This window comes from Macrobrachium nipponense, chromosome 8 (genome assembly GCF_015104395.2).
Source record: "Macrobrachium nipponense isolate FS-2020 chromosome 8, ASM1510439v2, whole genome shotgun sequence".
In the NCBI taxonomy this organism is placed as follows: domain Eukaryota; kingdom Metazoa; phylum Arthropoda; class Malacostraca; order Decapoda; family Palaemonidae; genus Macrobrachium; species Macrobrachium nipponense.
This window is the reverse complement of record NC_087203.1, coordinates 68,730,646-68,757,892: the sequence shown is the minus strand read 5'-3', so window position 1 is coordinate 68,757,892 and position 27,247 is coordinate 68,730,646. Positions and strand designations below refer to the sequence as shown.

Here is a 27,247-nt window from a genome sequence, read left to right as displayed (position 1 = left end):
ATTGTTTACAATCGTTAACGCAGGCGCGCAACGAAGAACACGAATTTCTTGTTCTGTATCGCTCTAAAAGATCAGTGACACATCTCAGAATTATTTGTCACTTTGACATAATTTTTGCACCATTTAAATTAGCCATTACATGGAGTATTATATATGAAAATATAAGCAATTTCATGTAGAATACAACAAAAAAATACTCATGATTGTAGCTTTTATCAGTTTTGAAATATTTTCATATAAATAACGATAAGTGCCAAAATTTCAACCTTCGGTCAACTTTGACTCTACCGAAATGGTCGAAAAACGCAATTGTAAGCTAAAACTCTTATATTTTAGTAATATTCAATCATTTAATATTTTAGTAATATTCAATCATTTACCTTAATTTTGCAATAAATTGGAAGTCTCTAGCACAATATTTTGATTTATGGTGAATTTATGAAAAAAACTTTTTCCTTATGTCCGCGCGGTAACTCTTCCGAAAAAATCATATGTGCGATTGTCGTAATGTTTGCACCATTTTAAATTAGCCGTTACATAAAGTTTTAAATATGGAAATGTGCACAATTTCATGCCCAATACAACTAAACACAACCCATGGTTGTAGCTTTTATCAGTTTTGAAATATTTTCATATAAATAACGATAAGTGCCAAAATTTCAACCTTCGGTCAATTTTGACTCTACCGAAATGGTAGAAAAACGCAAATGTAAGCTAAAACTCTTATATTCTAGTAATATGCAATCATTTATCTTCATTTTGCAACAAATTGGAAGTCTCTTGCACAATATTTCGGTTTATGGTGAATTTATGAAAAAAAAAAAAAATTTCCTTACGTCCGCGCGGTAACTCTTCGGAAAAAATCATACGTGAGATTGTCGTAATGTTTGCACCATTTTAAATTAGCCGTTACATAAAGTTTTATATATGAAAATGTGCAAAATTTCATGTAGAATACAAAAAAAAAATAATTGAAGGTTGTAGCTTTTCTCATTTTCGAAATATTAGCATATAAATCACGATAAATAGAAAAAAACCATGTTCGGTCAACTTTGACTCAACTGAAATGGCCGAAAAACGCAATTGTAAGCTAAAACTCTTACAGTCTAGTAACATTCAGTCATTTATCTTCATTTTGAAACAAATTCGAAGTCTCTAGCACAATATTTAGATTTATGGTGAATTTAAAAAAAAAACTTTCCTTCCCTCCGTGCGCGGATTCTCCGCCACAAATCTCCGAAATGCGTACGTCACATTCTCGGAATATTTGCTCAATTTCATATTAGGCGTTTCATAGAGTTTTATATATGAAAATGTGCGCAATTTCATGTAGAATACAACAAAAAATAAGGTTGTAGCTTTTCTCGTTTTTGAAATATTTGCAAATAAAAAAATAATATATAAAAAAAATTCGACATTCGGTCAACTTTAACTCGTCCAAAATGGTCAAAAACTGCAATTGTAAGCTAAAACTCTTACAGTATAGTAATATTCAATCATTTATCTTCATTTTGAAATGAATTGGAAGTCTCTAGAACAATATTTAGATTTATGGTGAATTTTTGAAAAAACATTTTTTTATGTCCGCGTGTTACGAATTCATGCATCATTTTGTGATAATATTTTCTCTGTGTTGCTTTGATTGTTATACAATGTGTTATATACCAAAATGATCGCAATTTAGTGTACAACACAACAAAAAAATCAACTCGTTAGCTTTAACCGTTTTGCTCACAGCGCAATTTGAATACAATTATAGATGAAATTTTGTTTTCGCGCTATCATATATCGCATTATTTATATATGATAATGATATTTTTTTTCATTTCTGATGGTTGCATGCTAAACTTCAGGCAATGACAAAAAAATGAGCCAAAAATGAACTCTTAATCTTGAAAACTAAGCGTGCTGTTATTTTTTGAAAAAATATTTTTTCCGCTTCGTTGCTCACTCCGAGACCCCCTAGGCATACGGGAGACGATTTTTATTATACCCTTTAGGCGTTTAAGGGTTAATAAAGAATTTGTATTACCATAGTACATACTTTCATATAAAAACTTTCATATAAAAAGTATAAAAGATGAGTCTTTTTGTGCCCTGCAGTAAGGAAAATAAGAGACTATTACTTGGTAATTTCCATCAGGATTATCATCAATGTAATTGCTTTCTCCAGTGAAAAAATTGAACCTAGTGCCAAAATATCTAATGTTTCCTAAGAATCAGTCACATTCATAATTCCTGTCTATCTAATGCTTAAGCTTGAATTTTAATCATTTGACTTATCTTGCAGAATACCATTAAAAGTCTACATTGCTATTGCTATACTAACAGTTGGAACTATGGGCTTTTCAAATTCATCAGTTGGATATCTAAATTACCCTACTCAAGTATGTATACCTGTTTAATTCTGTATTTTTAGCTTTTAAAATATTGTTTATACACAAAAGGCTGTTGCTTTTATTATTTTCCTAAACCACATCACAGCACCTTTACAGTACGTATATGTACTTCCTCTTACACATGTATAACATTTTTCATGTTGTTGGACTAGCTAATCACTTCAGTTTGATTACATTTTGAATTGCACCATTGTGATATGGAGTAGTGCATGATGCTGTAGGCAGGAGAATTCCTTACAAGTAGTAAATGTATGTACATGGACTAATGCTTATGCTTATGGAACACCCATTCATATTCAAGATTTGCAGGTGCTTCTAGTGTAACTTTTATCCATCATGATTTTTTAAAGATTTATGGTGATGCTCTATTTTTACTTTATAAGATTACTCTAAGATTTCAGTACACAGTACTATGTAAGAATATAATCTTATCCATTTAATGTCGTATGGACTGTATTTGTGTCAAGTGGCAATTATTATTATTATTATTATTATTATGAGCTTGTTGGCGTGGGCTATGCACGCTGGGACCCAGGGTTGCTGTCTCCCCTACCCTCCCGAACCCCTACCTACCCTGACTCCACTCAGGGCGGACAAACAGGTTTGCAGGAGGGTGGATGTCTCCCCAATCCTTCCATTCCCCTACTTATACTGTTCCCCCCACGGGCGGACAGACCAGTTTGCAGGGGTTGGGTGGCTGTGTCTCCCTGAGGAGGACAAAAAAGATTAGATCCTTATGGATTTTATTATTATTATTATTAATACAGGTAGTCCCCAGGGGTTCCGTTACGACGGGCTTGACATTAAGCAAAAATTGCTATTAACCGAAACTCTACGATTTATGGCACTTATTGCACCGATAACCGGTTAATGGCGCTTCTGTTAGGTATGTATCGGCACCATAACTCTATTATCTTAATGGTGCCGATGACTGGAAATTGGCGCATTATGGCGCCAAAAATAACTAATTTTATGGCACTAGACAAACGCCATTAAACCAGATCGCCATTAACTGAGTCTGCCAATAATCAGGGACTGCCTGTATTTGCAGGGAGCAGACCTTCTTTGATACAGGTTTCGTTGAAAATAATGGCAGCTTTCAACGAATTAATCTTATACATTGTCTTTTCAATTCTTCTGGTAATTTGTTTTTCTGACTTAGCTAGGCTGTTGAGTAGAAATCCAATACACATTCATATTTGTCAAAATAGGGATATTTGTCATTCATAGCTTTTGCTTTTATCATTTTACTGGACATAGAAACTATGGCCAGTAACTTTAACCGGATCTTGTTAGCTATCTTTGGGGGCTGGTGTAGTCTACATGTTTTGACCATCTCTGTGGTCATCATCAGGACATTGGTGAAAATGAACTGGACTAGTACTGGGTTCAGATCGGCTTTTATAAGAGGGCTGGGCGGGGTCAAATTAGGTGTTGAATTATCATTTGATGCCTGGGGGCATCCTTCTTGGCCTAAGCTGTCTCTCGAGCTTTGGTTAATGGCATTTTCTGCTTATCAGCACCCCGCCGAGAACGGAACCCCCACCAATAACCAGGGACTTCCTGTACGGTATTAATCAATATTAATATTTAAAATTTAGTAAATAATTTTTGTATCAAAAATGTATTTAGTCATGAAAATACATTAATTAGTGAATATTTATCATCAGAAAAACCCACAAATAGGCGAATTTCCCGCGAATAATGGGTAGATATGTACCAAAGAAAAATCCGTGAGTAGGTGAATCTGCGAATCTTGAGAACACAAATACTGGGGGTTGATGTACCTAATATGTACAGTAGAGACCCGGACCTCGATCATATTAGAACTTGAAATAATCGGATTTCAATGGAAAATTTTTAGGAAACGTTGCATCTGAACTCAACCAAAAATCCGGGAACCGACCCAAGGAATCATATGATTTTTGTAAACAAAAGTGGTTCGGTCAGTTGCCGCTAATAGGCGTTGTTCCCATGTTCATTTGGTGAGGAAAACAGTGAAGAACAACAATTGAACTTAAGATTATTGAAAATTATAATGTAAGAGGTATTCTGTGGCAACCTTAAAATGCTGTGAGATTTTTAATGATAGGCTAACCCTTGAAGTGTTGATAGTTGTATCAATAGTTGGCTACAGTCACAACTATTGACAAACTAACGACACTAAAAAAACGTTTGTAACCTAATAATGGTAAAATCCGTTGGTTATTCAAGTGAATCACTAGTGATACAACTTTTGATACTGTAAACAAAACAACTAATTACAGCAATTACCATGGATAATTACCATAATTAGACATTAGGATGAGCGAGTTCTCACTTTGTTTAAGAGTAGGATCTCTACCCGTAATTCCAAAAACCGAACAGGTCTATAAGCCTAAACGTAAATAGTCTCTGGAAAAAATTATAATTTGAAAAAGTTAAACATATTTCACAGAATATAAGCATTGTCATCGTATGCCATTTGCGTTCGATATTGTTTACATTTTCAAAATCTCGGCTGATTGAGCTATTGATATCTTCATTGCCATTACACTTGGCTAGTAAAAGATATGTAATTTAAATGTTTCTTGTAAATTAACAAAGTTGGGTTTAAAGTGGCACAATACTTGAGTGTATTAGCGTTAAGTGTGATTTTGCTAGTTTTGAACATTAATTTTGCCTGCGCTTTTTTTTATTCTTTTTATAGTGACGGCAAATGACGTCGGCAATCAGCCGTTTCTCTATTTTGTTGCTTATGTCTATACTACAGCTTTACAGTCGCTTCATCCTAATTTAAAAAAACCTAATAAAAAACGATGAGAGAGAGAGAGAGAGAGAGAGAGAGAGAGAGAGAGAGAGAGAGAGAGAGAGAGAGAGAGAGACTCTCTGTTGCCTGGGTTAGGCTGTTACACTTGACACATATCCATTAGCAAAAGTCGATAATATTTGTGTATTGAGAATAATATTCATTTTAATAAAACCCTTGTTTTACTGTATCTAATCATATTGCATGTATTATTACCATATTATCGAATTATAATACGACAAGAGTGATCTGCCATTTGCATTCTGGTTTTGTTTACGTTCTTAAAATATCAGCTGATTTCATTTTACCAACATGATCAATGTCTTTAGATGCCGAAAGGAACTTAGTTTACGAAAGAAAGCTGTGTTTAAGAACTTCAGCTACTTTATAAATAAATGTAGTACATTAAAAAAAGTCTGTGTGTTTTTTGTCAGTTCTGACAGTGCTTTTGCCTGCCAAAATATTTTGCAGTCTGCTCATTATTTGTAATTTAATTCCCAGATGTGCTTGACTTACGAAAGTTACGATGCTCATAATTCGTAGTCTTCAGTCGTGCTGGACTTCAAGCCTTGTTTACTAAGGGGCAATATTTTCTTGGTAGTATTTTATAATCAAATTACGTAAAGGGTTTTGTGATATCGATAGCTCCCAGTTATCCTTAATATCGGGATGGATAGATTATGAAATTTAGGGCATAGCCCAAGCGTTGGGACCTATAAGATCATTCAGCGCTGAAATGAAAGTATGGCTAGATGGAAAAGTGAGAAATGAAATGAAAATGATAAACTGATGACAATCCTGCACTTGAGCAGGACTGTACATCAGCAAAGGCCATTTTACTCTTCCCCCCCCAGCATTCCGATCATCCAAAGTTATGAAAGATCGTTTTGTCCAGGGGCCCCCTTAATATCGGGATTCTTTCCTATTTAAAGGAATACATTTATGGGGATCTACTTCCAATGGGTATTACTCTGCCGTTAATGATGTCACATTATGAAGCAAAAAGTGCCCATGAAAAGTGCCCCTATTTTACAAGGATATTTTATGAGAAAAATATTAATATCATAACACATACTGAAGGATGTCTTAAGGTTATTTTGTTTACAGTATTCCAATAGACTGTATGATGGTTTGTTTATGTCTGTTTATGGCTGCTCATGGCCACTAGCTAGTGACTTGACTTAGGGAATTTTTCTGAAGTTTATGATAACAGACATAATTTGGCTTATTTTTAATATTTTATTAATTTCCAGTAAGATTTAGACTTGATTTTCAATGTTTTATTATTAGCAACAATAATTATGCCTACCCTTACAGTACATACTACGTACCTAGCCTAGCCTATAATGCTCAGTCAACCGTCGTATTATGGCCAAATTGGGCGTATGTAGGGCAGTTATTTTACTACAGTATATATGTAAAAATGAAAAAAGTGCATTGAATGGTATGTTATTTAACACTGAACTTATTTAATTGTAATTTGTGTGTATTTATGGGTAATGTTTTGTATAAAAAGACAAGGTTAGGGTAATAGCAAGTGGTCAAGAATGGATTAATCCATTTTCAGTTATTTCTTATTAGAAAAATTAATTCAGATCTTGACAAAATCGCATCTTGTCGCTTCTTTGGAACGAATTAACATCGAGGTCCCGGGATCTACTGTACCTGTATCCAAGAAAAATACCAGAAGATAGCTACCAAGATCCCATTAAAGTTACTGCCCTTGGTTTCTATGTTCAGTAAAAATATCAATGTAAATATGTTCAGTAAAAAGATCAAATAAAAGCAAATTAGAATAAAATATTTTATAAAATATTTTAACCTATGAATGACAAATATCCTAATTTTGACAAATATGAATATGTATTGGATTTCCACTCAGCAAATAATAACAGTCAGATAAATGAACTATGAGAAGAATTGAAAAGACCTGCATAAGATTAATTTGTTGAAAGTTGCCATTATTTTCAACAAGATGATATTATTATTATTATTGGGCACAATTTTCAGTGTCGAAAATTATGACAATGGTTGCAGGTCCACAATAATATCGCATGTGAAGTATAAAGTCTTTAATACATAATAAAAGCTTTCGAACGTTATAGTACTAGGTTCATCTTCAGATGAAGATGAACCTAGTATAAGGTTCAAAAGCTTTTATTATCTATTAAAGACCTAATACTTCACATGCGATATTATTGTGGACCTGCAACCATTATTATCATTATTATTATTATTATTATTATTATTATTATTATTATTATTATTTGAAGGAGACCCTCTTTCAAACAAGTCTTATTGAAAGATATTGCTGCATCAGCTGCATTCAACTTGTAAATAGTCTTCTCTATTTTTCTAATAATAGCTTTCTCTCTGCTATTACAACTGGCGAGTATTGCACCGATATTACTCATCAGGAGGAGTCAATTTCAGAGATAATGGTGACAAATTTATTTATTTGTTACAGTAAATGAACAAATAGGTCGAAATATAAGTTAATATAGTGGCCAACGTTTCTCTCGGTATCATCCGAGCATGATCACGGCAGTGGATCGGAGCAGACTGTTGGTGCTGTCAAGATCTACTCAATATATATAGCGGCAGTCAGCAGGGGGTCAACTGCTAGCTGCGTTTTCATTGGCCGGTGGCGCAATGCGCTCCCGCCATTGGTTGAAGGAAGTTTTCTTCAAGACGCTTCTCGTCGTTGAAGGTCGCGAAGTTGCAGCCTAGCAGACCGTCGAGGCTGGGGCAAGGCTTCTCTGGGCGTTGTCACGACGGCTCGCGTTGTCATTGGCTGCTGGGCTGCTAGTCTCATCTGGTATTCTTTGATCGGGGGTGTCGCTCGGTCTGGTATTACTTGTATTTTTTATACACAAGTCTCCTTAAGTTGGTGGGGAGGAGGAGCACTTCCTGCGTCGTATTCAATGAGGGCTTCTCTTGCTGTATGAGGAGTGCCTCGAGGAGTCACAAGCGTCGCTGGTCAGGAGCCCTCCCTATTATCTTTATATTCTTGATTATACCGTCACGGGAGATAGCTTCCTGGTGTGCTGTCATGATTTGGTTTTTAATCGCTCCTTCTTGTACGTGGCAGGAAATCCTCTTGGACAGTTTCATAGAAGTCATACCAACCTAAGAGCCGGGACATCCACGGACGGGGCATAAGAATTGGTAGACTACATTCGACTGTTTCAAGAGGTCTCTTGCTAGGGGGGTCGGGTTGTTCTTCATAATAAGGTCCCGGGTACGTCGATTTTGGTAATAAATTACAAGCTCGAGTTCTTTGTCGGCTTCGGTAGTGGTCACATTCTCTTTGATTATTTTTCTCAAAGCATCTTCGTCCTCACGGTGACGTGCGTGCATTCTTGCTTTGTAATACAGCTTGATCTTCTCATGGGGGTGGGGCTGCGGTCTCTCACTCTCGCCGTACCCCCAATCCAGCGCTGTTCGGACTTCTTTATCAACAAGTCGATTCGGATACCCGTTATTAACAAGCATCTGAGTGACTCGGTCGAGTTCTTTGTGAGTGTCCTGCCAGGTAGAACAGTGAGTTAGGGCCCTCCGAATGTAGGCCCTAACTGTGGTGTTCTTGAACCGTGCAGGGCATTCGCTGTCGCCATTCAGACAAAACCCTAGGTTTGTTTGCTTTGTATATACGGAGGTTTTTAGGCCATCGTCGGTCTTGGAGACGAGGACATCGAGAAAGGGGAGCTGGTCTTCGTTGCTGAATTCGACGGTATAATTCAGCGAACTGCAATGCTGGAACATGTGCCGGACAGCTTCAACCTCTTCCTCATCCTCGGCTTGTACAAAGATATCGTCGATGTACCTTGCGTATTTTCGGGGTTTTCTAATATTAGAGAAAACTCTCCCTTCCACAGTGCCCACATAAAAGTTGGCGAATAGGACACCAAGAGGGGAACCCATCGCGACTCCGTCCTTTTGTCGGAACATCTGGCCTTTATGGGTGGAGAATGGGGCCTTCTTTGTATATATCTCGAGGAGTGTCTGCAGGGATACTTCTGGGATATTCAGCTGGGGTGTAGAGGGGTCCCTGTAGATACGGTCCATAATGATATTGATGGTCTTGTCGACAGGAACGTTCGTAAAAAGGGATTCTACGTCCAAGGAGGCGATAGTGCCTGTTCCTGGGGAGTCTCGGATTTCTTCGAGGAATTCCGTTGAAGAGCGAAGGCTATATCGGCTTGGCACGTAGGGCGTCAAAATTTGATTAAGGCGCTTGGCCAGTCCATACGTGGGGGTGGGTGTCTGGCTGATGATGGGGCGGAGAGGTTTCCCATTTTTGTGTGTTTTTACGTTGCCGTACAGATAGCCAAGGCTATAATCTCCGATGATGGGCGGGAGGTGTACGGCATTGGTGGCTGCACTGACACTGCTAATGATGTCATTGGCTATCTGTACGGCAACGTAAAAACACACAAAAATGGGAACCCTCTCCTGTCTCTGTATATTTCTGGGTCTTCGTCTACTTTTATTAGTCCTTCTTCCCATGCACTCTCTAGCCACTCATCTTCACTGGTTTTCAGATATTGCCCCAGTGCTCTGTTCTCGATGTTGACGCAGTCCTCTATGCTTAGTAGTCCTCTCCCTTCTTCCTTTCGTGTTATGTATAGTCTGTCCGTATTTGCTCTTGGGTGTAGTGCTTTGTGTACTATTGTCATATGTTTCCTGGTTTTCTGATCTATGCTGCAGAGTTCTGCCTTCGTCCATTCCACTATTCCTGCGCTGTATCTGATTACTGGCACTGCCCATGTGTTTATGGCTTTTGTCATATTTCCGGCGTTGAGTTTTGACTTGAGTATCGCCTTGAGTCTCTGCATATATTCTTTCCTGATCGTGTCCTTCATCTCTTGGTGTTTTATATCCCCTCCTTCCATTATTCCCAGGTATTTGTATCCAGTCTCATCTATGTGTTTGATGTTGCTCCCATCTGGTAGCTTTATCCCTTCAGTTCTCGTTACTTTGCCCTTTTGTATGTTGACTAAGGTGCATTTTTCTATTCCAAACTCCATCCTGATGTCCCCAGATACAATCCTTACAGTCTGGATTAGGGTATCTATTTCCTTGATGCTCTTACCATACAGCTTGATGTCGTCCATGAACATCAGATGGTTAATTCTGTTGCCTCTTTTCTTGAGTTGGTACCCGGCATCTATCTTCTGTAGTAATTTTGTCATGGGAATCATGGCTACTACGAAGAGTAGTGGGGACAGTGAGTCTCCCTGGAAGATCCCTTGTCTGATATTAACCTCTGCTAGTCTTATTCCAGAGCTTGTAAGTATTGTATTCCAGTTGCGCATTGTATTTTCGAGGAAGCTGATGGTGTTTTCCTCTGCCCCATATATTTTCAGGCATTCTATTAGCCATGTGTGTGGTATCATGTCTAAGGCTTTCTTATAGTCTATCCATGCCATGCTTAGGTTGGTTTCCCTTCTCCTACTGTTCTTCATTACGTACCATTTTGTCTATCAGGAGCTGGTCTTTTGTGCCCCTACACTTCCTTCTGCAGCCTTTCTGTTGGTGGGGGATGGTGTTTGTCTCCTCTTGGTAGTTGTATAGCCTTTCACTGATAATACCTGTTAGTAACTTCCACATTATTGGTAGGCAGGTGATAGGCCTGTAGTTACTGGCTATATTTCCCTTACTCTTGTCTTTTTGTACTAAGGATGTTCTTCCTGTGGTCATCCATTTGGGTGGTTGGTGATTTGAGATACAATGCTGGAGTTGTTCTGCTATTCGTGGGTGTAGGGCCTTGAAGTTTTTGAGCCAGTATCCATGAACTTCATCGGGACCTGGGGCTTTCCAGTTTGGCATTTTCTTTAGTTGGTGTCTGACTGTGTCTGTCGTGATCTCTGTGAATCTCTGTTTTATTCTCCCTGTTTCTTCTTCCTTGACTTCCTGGAGCCATGTTGCATGTTTGTTGTGTGATACCGGATTGCTCCATATGTTTTCCCAGAGTCTCTTACTTGTTTCGGCTTCAGGAATTTCTGGGTGGTTGTCTTCCCCTCTTAGTTGGCTGTATAGTCTTTTCTGGTTGGTTCCGAATAGTTTGTTCTGTTGGTATCCCTTATTCCTGTTCATGTACCGTTGGATCTTATGTGCTTTGGCCTTAAGCCTCTGTTTTACATCTTCTATTGTGTTGTTTAGTCCCCTCTCTTGTACTTTGTATTTCTCGTTGAGTTCCTCCCTTGTTTTCTTGCTTCTTAGCCTTTTTTCTGCCATCTCTTTCAGTTTACTCAAGTCAGATCTCATCACCATGATTTGCTTTTCCAGGCGCCTTTTCCAAGGAGGTTGCTGTTTTGGTTTTTGTTGGGTTGGTTGTGCTGGTGGTGTTGGTGTTCGAATCCCCATCAGTTCTGCTACTAATCTTGCTCCTGCATATGTCAAGTTATTTGTTTCTGTGATACTGGTGGTGTGTATTATGCCCATTATTTCATTGACCTCACTTGTTTTCTCCCTTAATTTCTTGGTGTTGTAGGCTTTCATGGAGGGGATCTTTGTTCTCTCTGTATCTGGTTCCATCCATTGTCTAATCTTTTCTACCCATTCCGTCCTCTCTGTTACTTCGTCGGTGTTTCTTCATGTGTCGTTGTTTGATACCTCATCATCCCTGTCGTCTTCTGTGGCATCGTCTCTCAGTTCATCTTCGTGTAATTCATTGTCATGTGACATTTCCCTTTCCAGTTCTTCTCTTTCTGTTGGGGAGAGCCAGTTCTTTTTCCTTATGTTTCTTACTTGGTCTGCCAGCCTCTGTTCTGTTTGGGGGGGTATCTCATTCCAGATGTTGACCAACCTTCTTCTATATCCTCTCTCCGTCGGGTTGCTTCTGATGTAGCATCTCCATATTTCCTTATTTTCTTCTCCATATTTCCTTATTATTATTATTATTATTATTATTATTATTATTATTATTATTATTATTATTATTATTATTATTATTATTTATTTTTTTATTTTTTGTTTTATCACAGTCCTCCAATTCGACAGGGCGGTATTTATAGTGTGGGGTTCCGGGTTGCATCCTGCCTCCTTAGGAGTCCATCACTCTTCTTACTATGTACGCCGTTTCTAGGATCACACTCTTCTGCATGAGTCCTGGAGTTACTTCAGCCTCTAGTTTCTCTAGATTCCTTTTCAGGGATCTTGGGATCGTGCCTAGTGTTCCTATGATTATGGGTACAATTTCCACTGGCATATCCCATATCCTTCTTATTTCTATTTTCAGGTCTTGATACTTAACCATTTTTTCCCTTTCTTTCTCTACAACTCTGGTGTCCCTTGGTATTGCAACATCAATGAGTGATACTTTCTTCTTGATTTTGTCAATCAGTGTCACATCTAGTCTGTTTGCACGTATCACCCTATCTGTTCTGATACCATAGTCCCAGAGGATCTTTGGCTGATCGTTTTCTATTACTCCTTGAGGTTGGTGCTCGTACCACTTATTACTGCAAGGTAGCTGGTGTTTCTTGCACAGGCTCCAGTGGAGGGTTTTGCCACTGAATCATGCCTCTTTTTGTACTGGTTCTGTGCAAGTGCTGGACATTCGCTTGCTATGTGGTTTATGGTTTCATTTTTCGTATTGCACTTCCTACATATGGGAGAGATGTTATTTCTATCTATCGTTCTTTGGATATATCTGGTTCTTAGGGCCTGATCTTGTGATGATGATTATTATTATATTATTATTATTTTTTATTTTTTATTTTATTTTGCTCTATCACAGTCCTCCAATTCGACTGGGTGGTATTTATAGTGGGGGGTTCCGGGTTGCATCCTGCCTCCTTAGGAGTCCATCACTTTTCTTACTATGTGTGCCATTTCTAGGATCACACTCTTCTGCATGAGTCCTGGAGCTACTTCAGCGTCTAGTTTTTCTAGATTCCTTTTCAGGGATCTTGGGATCGTGCCTAGTGCTCCTATGATTATGGGTACGATTTCCACTGGCATATCCCATATCCTTATTTCTATTTTCAGATCTTGATACTTATCCATTTTTTCCTTCTCTTTCTCTTCAACTCTGGTGTCCCATGGTATTGCGACATCAATGAGTGATACTTTCTTCTTGACTTTGTCAATCAACGTCACGTCTGGTCTGTTTGCAAGTATCACCTTATCCGTTCTGATACCATAGTCCCAGAGGATCTTTGCCTGATCGTTTTCTATCACTCCCTCAGGTTGGTGCTTGTACCACTTATTACTGCAAGGTAGCTGATGTTTCTTGCACAGGCTCCAGTGGAGGGCTTTTGCCACTGAATCATGCCTCTTTTTGTACTGGTTCTGTGCAAGTGCTGGGCATTCGCTTGCTATGTGGTTTATGGTTTCATTTTTCGTATTGCACTTCCTACATATGGGAGAGATGTTATTTCCGTCTATCGTTCTTTGAACATATCTGGTTCTTAGGGCCTGATCTTGTGCCGCTGTTATCATTCCTTCAGTTTCCTTCTTTAGCTCTCCCCTCTTTAGCCATTGCCATGTGTCATCGCTGGCTAGTTCTTTAGTCTGTCTCATGTATTGTCCGTGCATTAGTTTGTTGTTCCAGTCCTCTGTTCTGTCTGTCTTTCTCCTGTCTCTGTATATTTCTGGGTGTTCGTCTACTTTTATTAGTCCTTCTTCCCATGCACTCTTTAGCCACTCATCTTCACTGGTTTTCAGATATTGCCCCAGTGCTCTGTTCTCGATGTTGACGCAGTCCTCTATACTTAGTAGTCCTCTCCCTCCTTTCGTGTTATGTAGAGTCTGTCCGTATTTGCTCTTGGGTGTAGTGCTTTGTGTACTATTGTCATATGTTTCCTGGTTTTCTGATCTATGCTGCGGAGTTCTGCCTTCGTCTTTATTATTATTATTATTATTTATTTATTATTTTTTTTTTTTTTTCTCTATCACAGTCCTCCAATTCGACTGGGTGGTATTTATAGTGTGGGGTTCCGGGTTGCATCCTGCCTCCTTAGGTGTCCATCACTTTTCTTACTATGTGTGCCGTTTCTAGGATCACACTCTTCTGCATTAGTCCTGGAGCTACTTCAGCGTCTAGTTTTTCTAGATTCCTTTTCAGGGATCTTGGGATCGTGCCTAGTGCTCCTATGATTATGGGTACGATTTCCACTGGCATATCCCATATCCTTCTTATTTCTATTTTCAGATCTTGATACTTATCCATTTTTTTCCCTCTCTTTCTCTTCAACTCTGGTGTCCCATGGTATTGCGACATCAATGAGTGATACTTTCTTCTTGACTTTGTCAATCAACGTCACGTCTGGTCTGTTTGCACGTATCACCCTATCCGTTTTGATACCATAGTCCCAGAGGATCTTTGCCTGATCGTTTTCTATCACTCCTTCAGGTTGGTGCTCGTACCACTTATTACTGCAAGGTAGCTGATGTTTCTTGCACAGGCTCCAGTGGAGGGCTTTTGCCACTGAATCATGCCTCTTTTTGTACTGGTTCTGTGCAAGTGCCGGGCATTCACTTGCTATGTGGTTTATGGTTTCATTTTTCGTATTGGACTTCCTACATATGGGAGAGATGTTATTTCCGTCTATCGTTCTTTGAACATATCTGGTTCTTAGGGCCTGATCTTGTGCGCTGTTATCATTCCTTCAGTTTCCTTCTTTAGCTCTCCCCTCTGTAGCCATTGCCATGTGTCATCGCTGGCTAGTTCTTTAGTCTGTCTCATGTATTGTCCGTGCATTGGTTTGTTGTGCCAGTCCTCTGTTCTGTCTGTCTTTCTCCTGTTTCTGTATATTTCTGGGTGTTCGTCTACTTTTATTAGTCCTTCTTCCCATGCACTCTTGAGCCACTCGTCTTCACTGGTTTTCAGATATTGCCCCAGTGCTCTGTTTTCGATGTTGACGCAATCCTCTATACTTAGTAGTCCTCTCCCTCCTTTCGTGTTATGTATAGTCTGTCCGTATTTGCTCTTGGGTGTAGTGCTTTGTGTACTATTGTCATATGTTTCCTGGTTTTCTGATCTATGCTGCGGAGTTCTGCCTTCGTCTTTATTATTATTATTATTTTTTTTTTTTCTTTCTCTATCACAGTCCTCCAATTCGACTGGGTGGTATTTATAGTGTGGGGTTCCGGGTTGCATCCTGCCTCCTTAGGTGTCCATCACTTTTCTTACTATGTGTGCCGTTTCTAGGATCACACTCTTCTGCATTAGTCCTGGAGCTACTTCAGCGTCTAGTTTTTCTAGATTCCTTTTCAGGGATCTTGGGATCGTGCCTAGTGCTCCTATGATTATGGGTACGATTTCCACTGGCATATCCCATATCCTTCTTATTTCTATTTTCAGATCTTGATACTTATCCATTTTTTCCCTCTCTTTCTCTTCAACTCTGGTGTCCCATGGTATTGCGACATCAATGAGTGATACTTTCTTCTTGACTTTGTCAATCAACGTCACGTCTGGTCTGTTTGCACGTATCACCCTATCCGTTTTGATACCATAGTCCCAGAGGATCTTTGCCTGATCGTTTTCTATCACTCCTTCAGGTTGGTGCTCGTACCACTTATTACTGCAAGGTAGCTGGTGTTTCTTAGTAGTCCTCTCCCTCCTTCCTTTCGTGTTATGTATAGTCTGTCCGTATTTGCTCTTGGGTGTAGTGCTTTGTGTACTATTGTCATATGTTTCCTGGTTTTCTGATCTATGCTGCGGAGTTCTGCCTTCGTCTTTATTATTATTATTATTTTTTTTTTTTCTTTCTCTATCACAGTCCTCCAATTCGACTGGGTGGTATTTATAGTGTGGGGTTCCGGGTTGCATCCTGCTCCTTAGGTGTCCATCACTTTTCTTACTATGTGTGCCGTTTCTAGGATCACACTCTTCTGCATTAGTCCTGGAGCTACTTCAGCGTCTAGTTTTTCTAGATTCCTTTTCAGGGATCTTGGGATCGTGCCTAGTGCTCCTATGATTATGGGTACGATTTCCACTGGCATATCCCATATCCTTCTTATTTCTATTTTCAGATCTTGATACTTATCCATTTTTTCCCTCTCTTTCTCTTCAACTCTGGTGTCCCATGGTATTGCGACATCAATGAGTGATACTTTCTTCTTGACTTTGTCAATCAACGTCACGTCTGGTCTGTTTGCACATATCAACCTATCCGTTCTGATACCATAGTCCCAGAGGATCTTTGCCTGATCGTTTTCTATCACTCCTTCAGGTTGGTGCTCGTACCACTTATTACTGCAAGGTAGCTGGTGTTTCTTAGTAGTCCTCTCCCTCCTTCCTTTCGTGTTATGTATAGTCTGTCCGTATTTGCTCTTGGGTGTAGTGCTTTGTGTACTATTGTCATATGTTTCCTGGGTTTTCTGATCTATGCTGCGGAGTTCTGCCTTCGTCCATTCCACTATTCCTGCGCTGTATCTGATTACTGGCATTGCCCATGTGTTTATGGCTTGTATCATATTTCCGGCGTTGAGTTTTGACTTGAGTATCGCCTTGAGTCTCTGCATATATTCTTTCCTGATCGTGTCCTTCATCTCTTGGTGTTTTATATCCCCTCCTTCCATTATTCCCAGGTATTTGTATCCTGTCTCATCTATGTGTTTGATGTTGCTCCCATCTGGTAGCTTTATCCCTTCAGTTCTCGTTACTTTGCCTTTTTGTATGTTGACTAAGGCGCATTTTTCTATTCCAAACTCCATCCTGATGTCCCCAGATACAATCCTTACAGTCTGGATTAGGGTATCTATTTCCTTGATGCTCTTACCATACAGCTTGATGTCGTCCATGAACATCAGATGGTTAATTCTGTTGCCTCTTTTCTTGAGTTGGTACCCTGCATCCATCTTCTGTAGTACTTTTGTCATGGGAATCATGGCTACTACAAAGAGTAGTGGGGACAGTGAGTCGCCCTGGAAGATCCCTCTCCTGATATTAACCTCTGCTAGTCTTATTCCAGAGCTTGTAAGTATTGTATTCCAGTTGCGCATTGTATTTTTGAGGAAGCTAATGGTGTTTTCCTCTGCCCCATATATTTTCAGGCATTCTATTAGCCATGTGTGTGGTATCATGTCGAAGGCTTTCTTATAGTCTATCCATGCCATGCTTAGGTTAGTTTTCCTTCTCCTACTGTTCTTCATTACCATTTTGTCTATCAGGAGCTGGTCTTTTGTGCTCCTACACTTCCTTCTGCAGCCTTTCTGTTGGTGGGGGATGGTGTTTGTCTCCTCTAGGTAGTTGTATAGCCTTTCACTGATGATACCTGTTAGTAACTTCCACATTATTGGTAGGCAGGTGATAGGCCTGTAGTTACTGGCTATATTTCCCTTACTCTTGTCTTTTTGTACTAAGGATGTTCTTCCTGTGGTCATCCATTTGGGTGGTTGGTGATTTGAGATACAATGCTGGAGTTGTTCTGCTATTCGTGGGTGTAGGGCCTTGAAGTTTTTGAGCCAGTATCCATGAACTTCATCGGGACCTGGGGCTTTCCAGTTTGGCATTTTCTTTAGTTGGTGTCTGACTGTGTCTGTCGTGATCTCTGTGAATCTCTGTTTTATTCTCCCTGTTTCTTCTTCCTTGACTTCCTGGAGCCATGTTGCTTGTTTGTTGTGTGATACCGGATTGCTCCATATGTTTTCCCAGAGTCTCTTACTTGTTTCGGCTTCAGGAATTTCTGGGTGGTTGTCTTCCCCTCTTAGTTGGCTGTATAGTCTTTTCTGGTTGGTTCCGAATAGTTTGTTCTGTTGGTATCCCTTATTCCTGTTCATGTACCGTTGGATCTTATGTGCTTTGGCCTTAAGCCTCTGTTTACATCTTCTATTGTGTTGTTTAGTCCCCTCTCTTGTACTTTGTATTTCTCGTTGAGTTCCTCCCTTGTTTTCTTGCTTCTTAGCCTTTTTTCTGCCATCTCTTTCAGTTTACTCAAGTCAGATCTCATCACCATGATTTGCTTTTCCAGGCGCCTTTTCCAAGGAGGTTGCTGTTTTGGTTTTTGTTGGGTTGGTTGTGCTGGTGGTGTTGGTGTTCGAATCCCCATCAGTTCTGCTACTAATCTTGCTCCTGCATATGTCAAGTTATTTGTTTCTGTGATACTGGTGGTGTGTATTATGCCCATTATTTCATTGACCTCACTTGTTTTCTCCCTTAATTTCTTGGTGTTGTAGGCTTTCATGGAAGGGATCTTTGTTCTCTCTGTATCTGGCTCCATCCATTGTATAATCTTTTCTACCCATTCCGTCCTCTCTGTTACTTTGTCGGTGTTTCTTCGTGTGTCGTTGTTTGATACCTCATCATCCCTGTCGTCTTCTGTGGCATCGTCTCTCAGTTCGTCTTCGTGTAATTCGTTGTCGTGTGACATTTCCCTTTCCAGTTCTTCTCTTTCTGTTGGGGAGAGCCAGTTCTTTTTCTTTATATTCCTTACTTGGTCTGCCAGCCTCTGCTCTGTTTGGGGGGTGTTATTCCTCTCATTCCAGATGTTGACCAATCTTCTTCTATATCTCCTATCCGTCGGGTTGCTTCTGATGTAGCATCTCCATATTTCCTTATTTTCTTCTCTTGTCCATTTCTTCCTTTTTGCCTCTGTAGCTCCAATCTCAGGCTGTTGATTACTTTCGTTGTGGTGATCAGTTGCTGGATGACGACCTCCAAGTACCTGACCGTCTTCCCCTTCAATTGGGTTGAATACCTGGTTGCCGGACGAAGCTCCTCTATTGCCAGAGGTTCCATTTACGTCGTTGTCGTTTATTCCTTCATTTCTTTCCATCATTGCTGAGTTTTGCTATTTAACCCATAGCTGGACCCTACCCCATCAGGGATAGGTACTAATTTACAGCTGAGTAGACTGAGGAAATTATGGTAAAGATCCTTTCCCAAGGAATCAACGCCGAGGAGAGCGGTCACCCATCCAACGACTGACCAGCCCCAATGTTGCTTAACTTGACTTAAGTCTATTGACGACCTAACCCACTCCTCCACGGCGCCACACTATTATTATTATTATTATTTTTTTTTTTTTTTTTTTTTTTTTTTTTTGTTATTATTATTATTATTATTGTTATTATTATTATTATTATTATTATTATTATTATTATTATTATTATTATTATTATTATTATTATTATTACTAAAGTCTGAAATCGTCGTTATCAGTAAAGTCACAATCGTCCAAAAATTGTCAAAATCAGCCATAATAGAGCCTTACTCTATCTAATTGGGCTGAAAGGCAATACAAAATCAGAATACTTGACCAAAATGATGAGAATACAACATGAATAGAACGAATTCCCAAAAATTCAGCTGGAGCTAACAGTTGATCTACAACCATCAGCTGGCAGAAACAAATTGAAGTCATGTTTGCTAGTTGTTCTTCTGTAGCCCCAAAAGTGGGTGGGGCTTGTCACCTAGCTGTTAGAAATAGCATAACCCATGAATTTTCAAAATTCTAGCTGCCGATTGTAGAAGCTTCCAGTTATATAAGTACTGAGGAAGTTAATTAAAAGTTGAATTTCCTGCAGACCATATTAGAGGCAGGCAACCAGACAAATTGTTAAAGATCTAGCTGCTAGCGTCTCCTTGGACAGCCATTCTTCAAACAAATATACAACATTCTTCTTTGGTTTGGTCACTCAAAAGATGGAGGACAATATCAGTGTGACGTTAAGAGTGATTTTGGTCATCATACGGCTCGGTAATAATAATAAGAATGTACGGATCAAAGGGGAGAAATGTAGAAAAAGAAAAAGTAAAAGCTAAAAAGAAGAATATAATAATTTTACTGGCTTATTAAGACATTTATTTTAATGTATGTACTGTTAACATCCTCATACTACCAATGCTAGTTACACACTGATTTTGTAAGGTGATAATGATTGGGCAGTCAATAACAGTAGCATTAGCATGGATGAATTGGGATGAGATTGTGAGATTACTGGGAAGTAACAGTATACCATTAGAAAACAGAACAGATTTCTGATGCTTGCAAAAGGCTTGTAGTTTTCTATGCGTTCGTGTTTTTGAAAAAAGTATGAACATAAAATTCAAAGGAAGTTGATGAGAAAATGAGACCAAATCTTTAAGACTGAGATGGTCATGTGAAGAAATTATTTAGTCTGAAAGGCCTATATGAAGGCCCAGAAATTATAGCACAAATGAATCTCCTAGACCAGATGGAAATTCTGAGAGAAGTTGCCTAAGACAGTTGCTCAAGACAGAAGATCATGGAGATAATTCATTTCACATCTAACTTTGTAAAGGGTAAAAACTATAATTTAAGTTAGTGATAATGATATACATATGAAAACTATATTTATATATTAAGCTTTTGTTCATATGAAACATGCCAAAGATGATCAGCTAAGAAATCTTCTGTTGTTGAGTTCATGTGTGGTAATTAGCTATGCCAATTTTGGGTTCAAGAGATCTTTCTTTGTGAATCTCCTCAAAACTTCCATTGTGCAATATCACTGACTGTAATGTAGGAATCATTGATTTATGCTGAAGTAGTAATCAAGCTTAGGTCACAGTGACACTACCACAGCCACTTTAATCTGAACTACACTTGCATATGTGCATAGCATGGTATGGAAATGAAGTTCTGTTCACTTTTGCTCCAAAACAGTTACAATACTATGTGGTAGCTTCATGTAAAACATGGATTTTTTAAAATTCCAGTTAAGTACGTGTTTGCACGTCTTCAGGATCTTTACGTATACACTGCTGTATGCACATATCTATTGCTTATATACTGCCCTTCACTGGTAGCTGAAGGTGACCTCTGGAAAATTTTTAGGAGTGAGAATGAAGTCATTTTTTAGTTGCCTCTTGTAGTTCATTTTATTAGCTCTCTAACTCTGTCTTTGGGAGACAAAACATTCTGGCTCGTTGGTTTGTCTAAAAGCTGCTTTGCAATTTATTTACTCCTTTGTTATATTGTTTTTAATTGATCAAGAAACTATATTTTATTGCTTATCTTCACTTATGTATTATTTTACTCAATTTATTTTAGAAATTGTATTAGAAACAAATTACACTGACTTGTAAAAGTTAGGCAGTTTTTCCTATATAAATGTAACTAGTGTAAGTCTACATAGTGAACAAGTTTTTGATTATATGATCTTATCTACTATGAGATTCACAGCTGGAGTCCCGGTCTTTTTCCAGGGTAACATTTGATCAGTGTTACCTTACAAAGATGACACTTTGTCACAGGGTATCTTACATCTTTACCTAATTTTTCACTGTATTATTTATTACAAAAGTTGCATAATTCTGGTAGTAGTAGTAGTAGTAGTGCCACAGACCTCCTCACTTCTAAACAATTGTGCAAGTCAAATCGCAAAAGGTGTCCTGCAACCATGGGGACGATGACTTATCATAGCTGCCATTCTTGAAGCCTAGACAAGGTACGAATATTCATTCAGAATTTCAGAGACAGCTGTTTGTCGTCATCACCTTGTGGGACGAGTCGGGATATCGTATATTTATGTCACATATAACTGGCTTTGGCTGCTTTATTTTACTCTTATGAATATACTTTCTAATATAAGTAATAAAGAATAATGGCAAAAATTAGATAGGGATGTAAAGTATACTATGGCTAAGTAATATCTTTGTCAAATGCACAGAGAAAAAGTTATTCCAGAAAAACACTGGGACAGAGGCTCTGAATCTCATAGTAAATCTTCACTCCAATGAATCAAGAATCAGTATTTTAAGTAACTATTGGTTTGCTCAGTACAATTACAATATTCTGGATCTGTATGGTAGTCAATCAAGAATCAGTATTTTAAGTAAATAATGGTTTGCTTGGTACAATTCCAATATTCTGGATCTGTATGGTAGTCACTGAAAATGTTTTTCATATAATAGTTAAAATAGTGTCCCCTTGAAGGGTTCATTCAGTTTTCACAAGTGAGTGTGTTTTTTCAGTCGCATAAATGTGTGGGTTTGCTTCTGAAAGTATATGAAATTTTTAGCAATTTTATTTAATCATATTTTGACATTGTGATTCATATAATTCATTTGATCACACTTATATTGTTCTCTTGCTTAATTTATAGTAAATCCTTGCCTCCTAATATTAGGGACTAGGGCTGTTCTTAGTAGGCTAGTGTATAATGGAAATCAGCAGGTCATTTCTTTGGGTTTGCCATAGTGACTATCTATTAGTCTCTATGAGCTAATATCTAATGAAGTAATGGGTTGTCATCAGTATTACTAACAAAGATTTTTGTGAAATAATGTTGTATATTTTATAAATGATATTAAATTATGAAATTCCTTAATTTCCACAGGTCATTTTCAAGTCTTGCAAGTTGATACCAGTCATGATTGGATCAGTAATAATTCTTGGAAAATCTTACAATTTCCTGGAAGTCTTAGCATGCTTGTGTATGTGCATTGGACTCACATGGTTTACACTCGCAGATTCAACAATCCAACCAAGTTTCTCTGCAACAGGTTTGTGTTGGCTGTAATGACAAAATTAGTTTGTCCTTTTATTTGTAAGTGTGATGTCCGATAGTACGTACTTAGCTGTACTGTATATAAAGGTCATTGTCATTCAAAGAAGAAAATATTTTGAATTATGATTAGGACTTTTTCCAGAAATTATCAGTTTAAGTTAACAAAATTCGTTTTGATAAAACTAAAAAATAAAAATCCTGGATAAGATCGGTTTTAGCTGGAAATTTTAATCAGCTTCTGTGAGTAGATTTGTGTTGGAAATTATAATATCTTGCCATGTACATTGCTACTATATTTCTAAATAGCAACAAATAGATCCTTAGACATGCAACAAGATCATTTTCTGATTCATGTGACTTTGCTTAATCATCACTTGTTCTTTGCAAGTAATCATCCAGATTGAAGAAGTAGAGAAAGAATATAGTATGTAAGTATGGGCCCAAAGGGCTCAAGTCGCATCATGAAAATTTTGGGAAAAAGCCATTTTTATTTGAATATATTCTTGTGCACAGAAAATCAGGAAATAGATTAGCTAGTTCTTAAAATCAACTGGTACTTTTTGTGAAGCCTGTACAGTTTCCTGGCACCTAGATTCCTACAGTTGGCATTCAAGTCAACGTCTGCAGAAAAGTGTACATGCTGTAGACTATGGTAATTGTCTTTGATGTGAGTGGCAATATGTATTTACACATCTGTGTGCATCCATACAAGAATCAGGGTCCTAGGAATGTGCATGCATACAAACCCCCTATACTATCAGGAGGAGCAAAGTACAAGGGGATAACCAAAATTTAAGTCATGGTTTTCATTTTAAATTATAAGGAACTATCCCAGAGTGGAACAAAGCAACTTGAAAGATTGTCAGAAATTAGGAGTACTATAGAACTGTAACCCAGAAGTAGTGGTGTAAGTGCCTTTCATCTCTAGTGAATTCATATCGTGCTTCCTAGGGCGGCTTTGTCATTTTGATCTTCCAGGTGTCACTTATGTAATCCTTCTTCAAGATTTGTGTGTTATGTTCATTTGTGTGTTATGTTCATTTCAATAAGTACGAATGGTACAGAAATTAAACCCAACTGATCTATCAATTCATTGGGCTTAAGGGGGCCGGCCGGTACCCTTATATATTGGGGTATAGGGCAAAAAATGCAAAGTCATGAAAAAATTCATGGAGCTTCGTATGGCAATGGAGAATACGTATACCAAATATTTCGTCAAAATTCCTCTTACTTTCGTAGTTACAGGGTAATTAGTAAACATAACTCAATAAGCTAAAAACATTGATCTTTACAAGAAAATGCAATATTTCTTCTGTTTTTGTAAATTTTGATAATTATTGTCAAAGAAATTGTGAGCAATGGCATCTGTAGAGATTCCATGAGTCGCAGAAGGGAAGGGACCGCTTACCACCTGTCAGTGCGAGCACAAACCTCATTTAGAGTACATGTTCGAGTTTCACCTCTGACATTCGCTTGCTTTTATGTATGTTTATCTTTGTTTTAGCAAGAATTTCATCATGCCAATGAGGAAAAGACAAGCAAAACATGTCGCTAACATACAGACAAAGAAAATTTGCTCTAATATGATTACAGAATATCATAAAATAAGCGATATTAACGTAGTTAGTGAAGAGAGAGAGGGAGGGGTGCGTAGTAAGGAATGCCCCCGTTTTGCCTGACAACACGTTGCACAGTGCCCCAGGCTACGGTCTTTGAGCAAAAGGATCTCCATTTATGATAAATAACATAGTTTTTGTTTATTAATACATGCCCAAACAAGAAAATGAAATTCATAATAATCATGATTTATTAACATTGTCTTTGTAAAAAGAGAGTATACATTCAAGTTTCACCTCTGACATTCTCTTGCTTTTACGTTTGTTTATCTTTGTTTTGGCAAGAATTTCATCATGCCAAAGAGAAAAAGACAAGGAAAACATCTCGCTAACATACAGAAGAAGAAAATTTGCTGTAATAAGCCAAGTTAGTGAAGGAGAGAGAGAGTTGCGTAGGAAGAAGTGCCCCGTCTTGCCTAATGCAGTGCCGCATGCTACGATATATGAGCAAAGGGATCATCATTTATGATTAAATTATGATAAATAACATAGTTTTGGTTTATTAATACCCAAAAAAGAAAATTCATAAAAATCATTATTTATTAACATTGTCTTTATAAAAATACAAAGGAATACTTTGAACCCCCGTATCTCAAAACTATACTTATTGACCTTCAAATTCTATCTTCTCACTTAGTTTTAAAGCTATAGCATTGAAATTTGGTATATAACTTAGAAAGACATTATAGAACAATCAAATAGAGCCATTTTTTCCAATTTTTGTTTTGTCTTTTTTTTTTAAATTTAGTTTTCCTGGTATAGGGTTTATTTTTTTACCATAATGAAAAATTCATATCTATCAAAAAACTGACTTTTAGAAAAAAAAAACTTCATTTGATTGAAGGTCTACATCAGGTCTGTATATGGTAATAATCCTAGGTCTTAATATTGAATATCAAGGGAGGAGATTAGAATGTGAAAAATGTTATTTTCGGGATAAATCGCCCTGGCATCACAAAACCGAAGGTCAGAGGCAAAAATCATATGCAGTTTGGAGATGTCCCAAGTCACCTCATTAAGTGTTATGAATGTCAAAGTCCTGTCCTTAAAAAATGGCATTAGCCAGCCAGCCCCCTTAAGTACTTAGTAACATGTTTTGGAAGAATTAGATGATAGTTCATGTCCCAAAATATCAGAACTGTTTTAATGAATACCCTTGGTGAGTACTAATTATATCCATACTAGAAAAACAGCTCATTATCCTACTTTCATCCAATTCATAAAGTGTTGATGAATGAGGTGAATGAATCAATAGTAAAATTTTAACCCTTAAACGCCGAAGCGGTATTTTAAAAATCGTCTCTTGTATGCCGACGGCGTTCGCGAGTGAGCACCGAAGCGGAAAAAATGTTTTTTTTTCAAAAAATCACAGCACGCTTAGTTTTCAAGATGAAGAGTTCATTTTTGGCTCCTTTTTTTCATTGCCTGAAGTTTAGTATGCAACCATCAGAAATGAAAAAAAGTATCATTATCATATATAAATATTGGGATATGTGATAGCGCGAAAAAAAATTTCATATATAATTGTATACAAATCGCGCTGTGAGCAAAACGGTTAAAGCTAACGAGTTAATTTTTTGTTGTTGTTTTGTACACTAAATTGCGATCATTTTTGTATATAAGAAATTGTAAAACGATCAAGGCAGCACAGAGAAAATATTATCACAAAATGATGCATGAATTCGTAACACGCGGACATAAAAAAAAAAGCTGTTTTAAAAAATTCACCATAAATCAAAATATTGTGCTAGAGACTTCCTGTTTGTTGTAAAATGAAGGTAATTGATTGAATATTACTAGACTGTAAGTGTTATAGTTTACAATTGCAGTTTTTGACCATTTCTGTCTAGTTAAAGTTGACCGAAGGACGGATTTTTTCTATTTATCGTTATTTATATGAAAGTATTTCAAAACTGATAAAAGCTACAACCATGGGTTGTTTTTTGTTGTATTCTACATGAAATTGCGCACATTTTCATATACAGGCAGTCCCTGGGTTTCAACGGGGGTTCCGTTCTTAAGACGCGTCGTAACCCGAAAATTGTCGTAAGCCGGAACGACGTTGTTGAAAACATGTCCACAGGGAAAATTTAACTAATTTGCAATTTTTCTTAGGGCCGTATCTCTAAAATTATCACTAATTTACTTTTTTCATTTGCAACACTGTGTATTCACAAATTTCTGTATATTTTCATTAAAATACAAGAGAGAGAGAGAGAGAGAGAGAGAGATTGCATAAAACCATTAAATTCGTTGACCATTGTATGGCATTGTTACTTTCCCAGCTCCAAGTGTCACCGGAGTTATGAGGTAGGGAAATTGATACAGAAAAAGACAAAGGGAAGAATTTTCTTTTGAAATTAGTTATCGTATTATTACTACTTCTATTATTATTATTATTATTATTATTATTATTATTATTATTATTATTATTATTATTATTATTATTATTATTTTATTATTATTTGAAAATATAATAAACATGTGCATCTACCATAAAAATTCTCTCATCTCAGTAAGAAAGAGGAATTATCCTTACAAGTGAAATGGAAAGGTCATTTTCATCTCTTTAAAATACGACCATTATGAATTTTGTAATTACAGTTTTATTATTATTATTATTATTTTTTTTTTTTTTATTTTACTCTATCACAGTCCTTCAATTCGACTGGGTGGTATTTTTTTTTTTTTTTTTATATATAGTGTGGGGTTCCGGGTTTGCATCCTGCCTCCTTAGGAGTCCATCACTTTTCTTACTATGTGTGCCGTTTCTAGGATCACACTCTTCTGCATCAGTCCTGGAGCTACTTCAGCCTCTAGTTTTTCTAGATTCCTTTTCAGGGATCTTGGGATCGTGCCTAGTGCTCCTATGATTATGGGTACGATTTCCACTGGCATATCCCATATCCTTCTTATTTCCTATTTTCAGATCTTGATACTTATCCACTTTTTTCCCTCTCTTTCTCTTCAACTCTGGTGTCCCATGGTATTGCGACATCAATGAGTGATACTTT

At 37.7% G+C, this 27,247-nt stretch overlaps 1 protein-coding gene across 1 annotated transcript in view; it reads left to right on the top strand.

The window, feature by feature from the left end:
- The window catches only part of LOC135222821 (adenosine 3'-phospho 5'-phosphosulfate transporter 2-like), an 82,768-nt gene extending 58,065 nt beyond the window's left edge, over positions 1-24,703 (top strand). Inside the window, exons 3-5 of the mRNA XM_064261129.1 lie at positions 2,291-2,387; positions 22,447-22,612; positions 24,519-24,703. Coding sequence (XP_064117199.1) covers positions 2,291-2,387; positions 22,447-22,612; positions 24,519-24,565 — 310 coding nt within the window. The 3' untranslated portion in view covers positions 24,566-24,703. The remainder of the gene's footprint in view (positions 1-2,290; positions 2,388-22,446; positions 22,613-24,518) is intronic.
- The last annotated feature ends 2,544 nt before the right edge of the window (positions 24,704-27,247 follow it).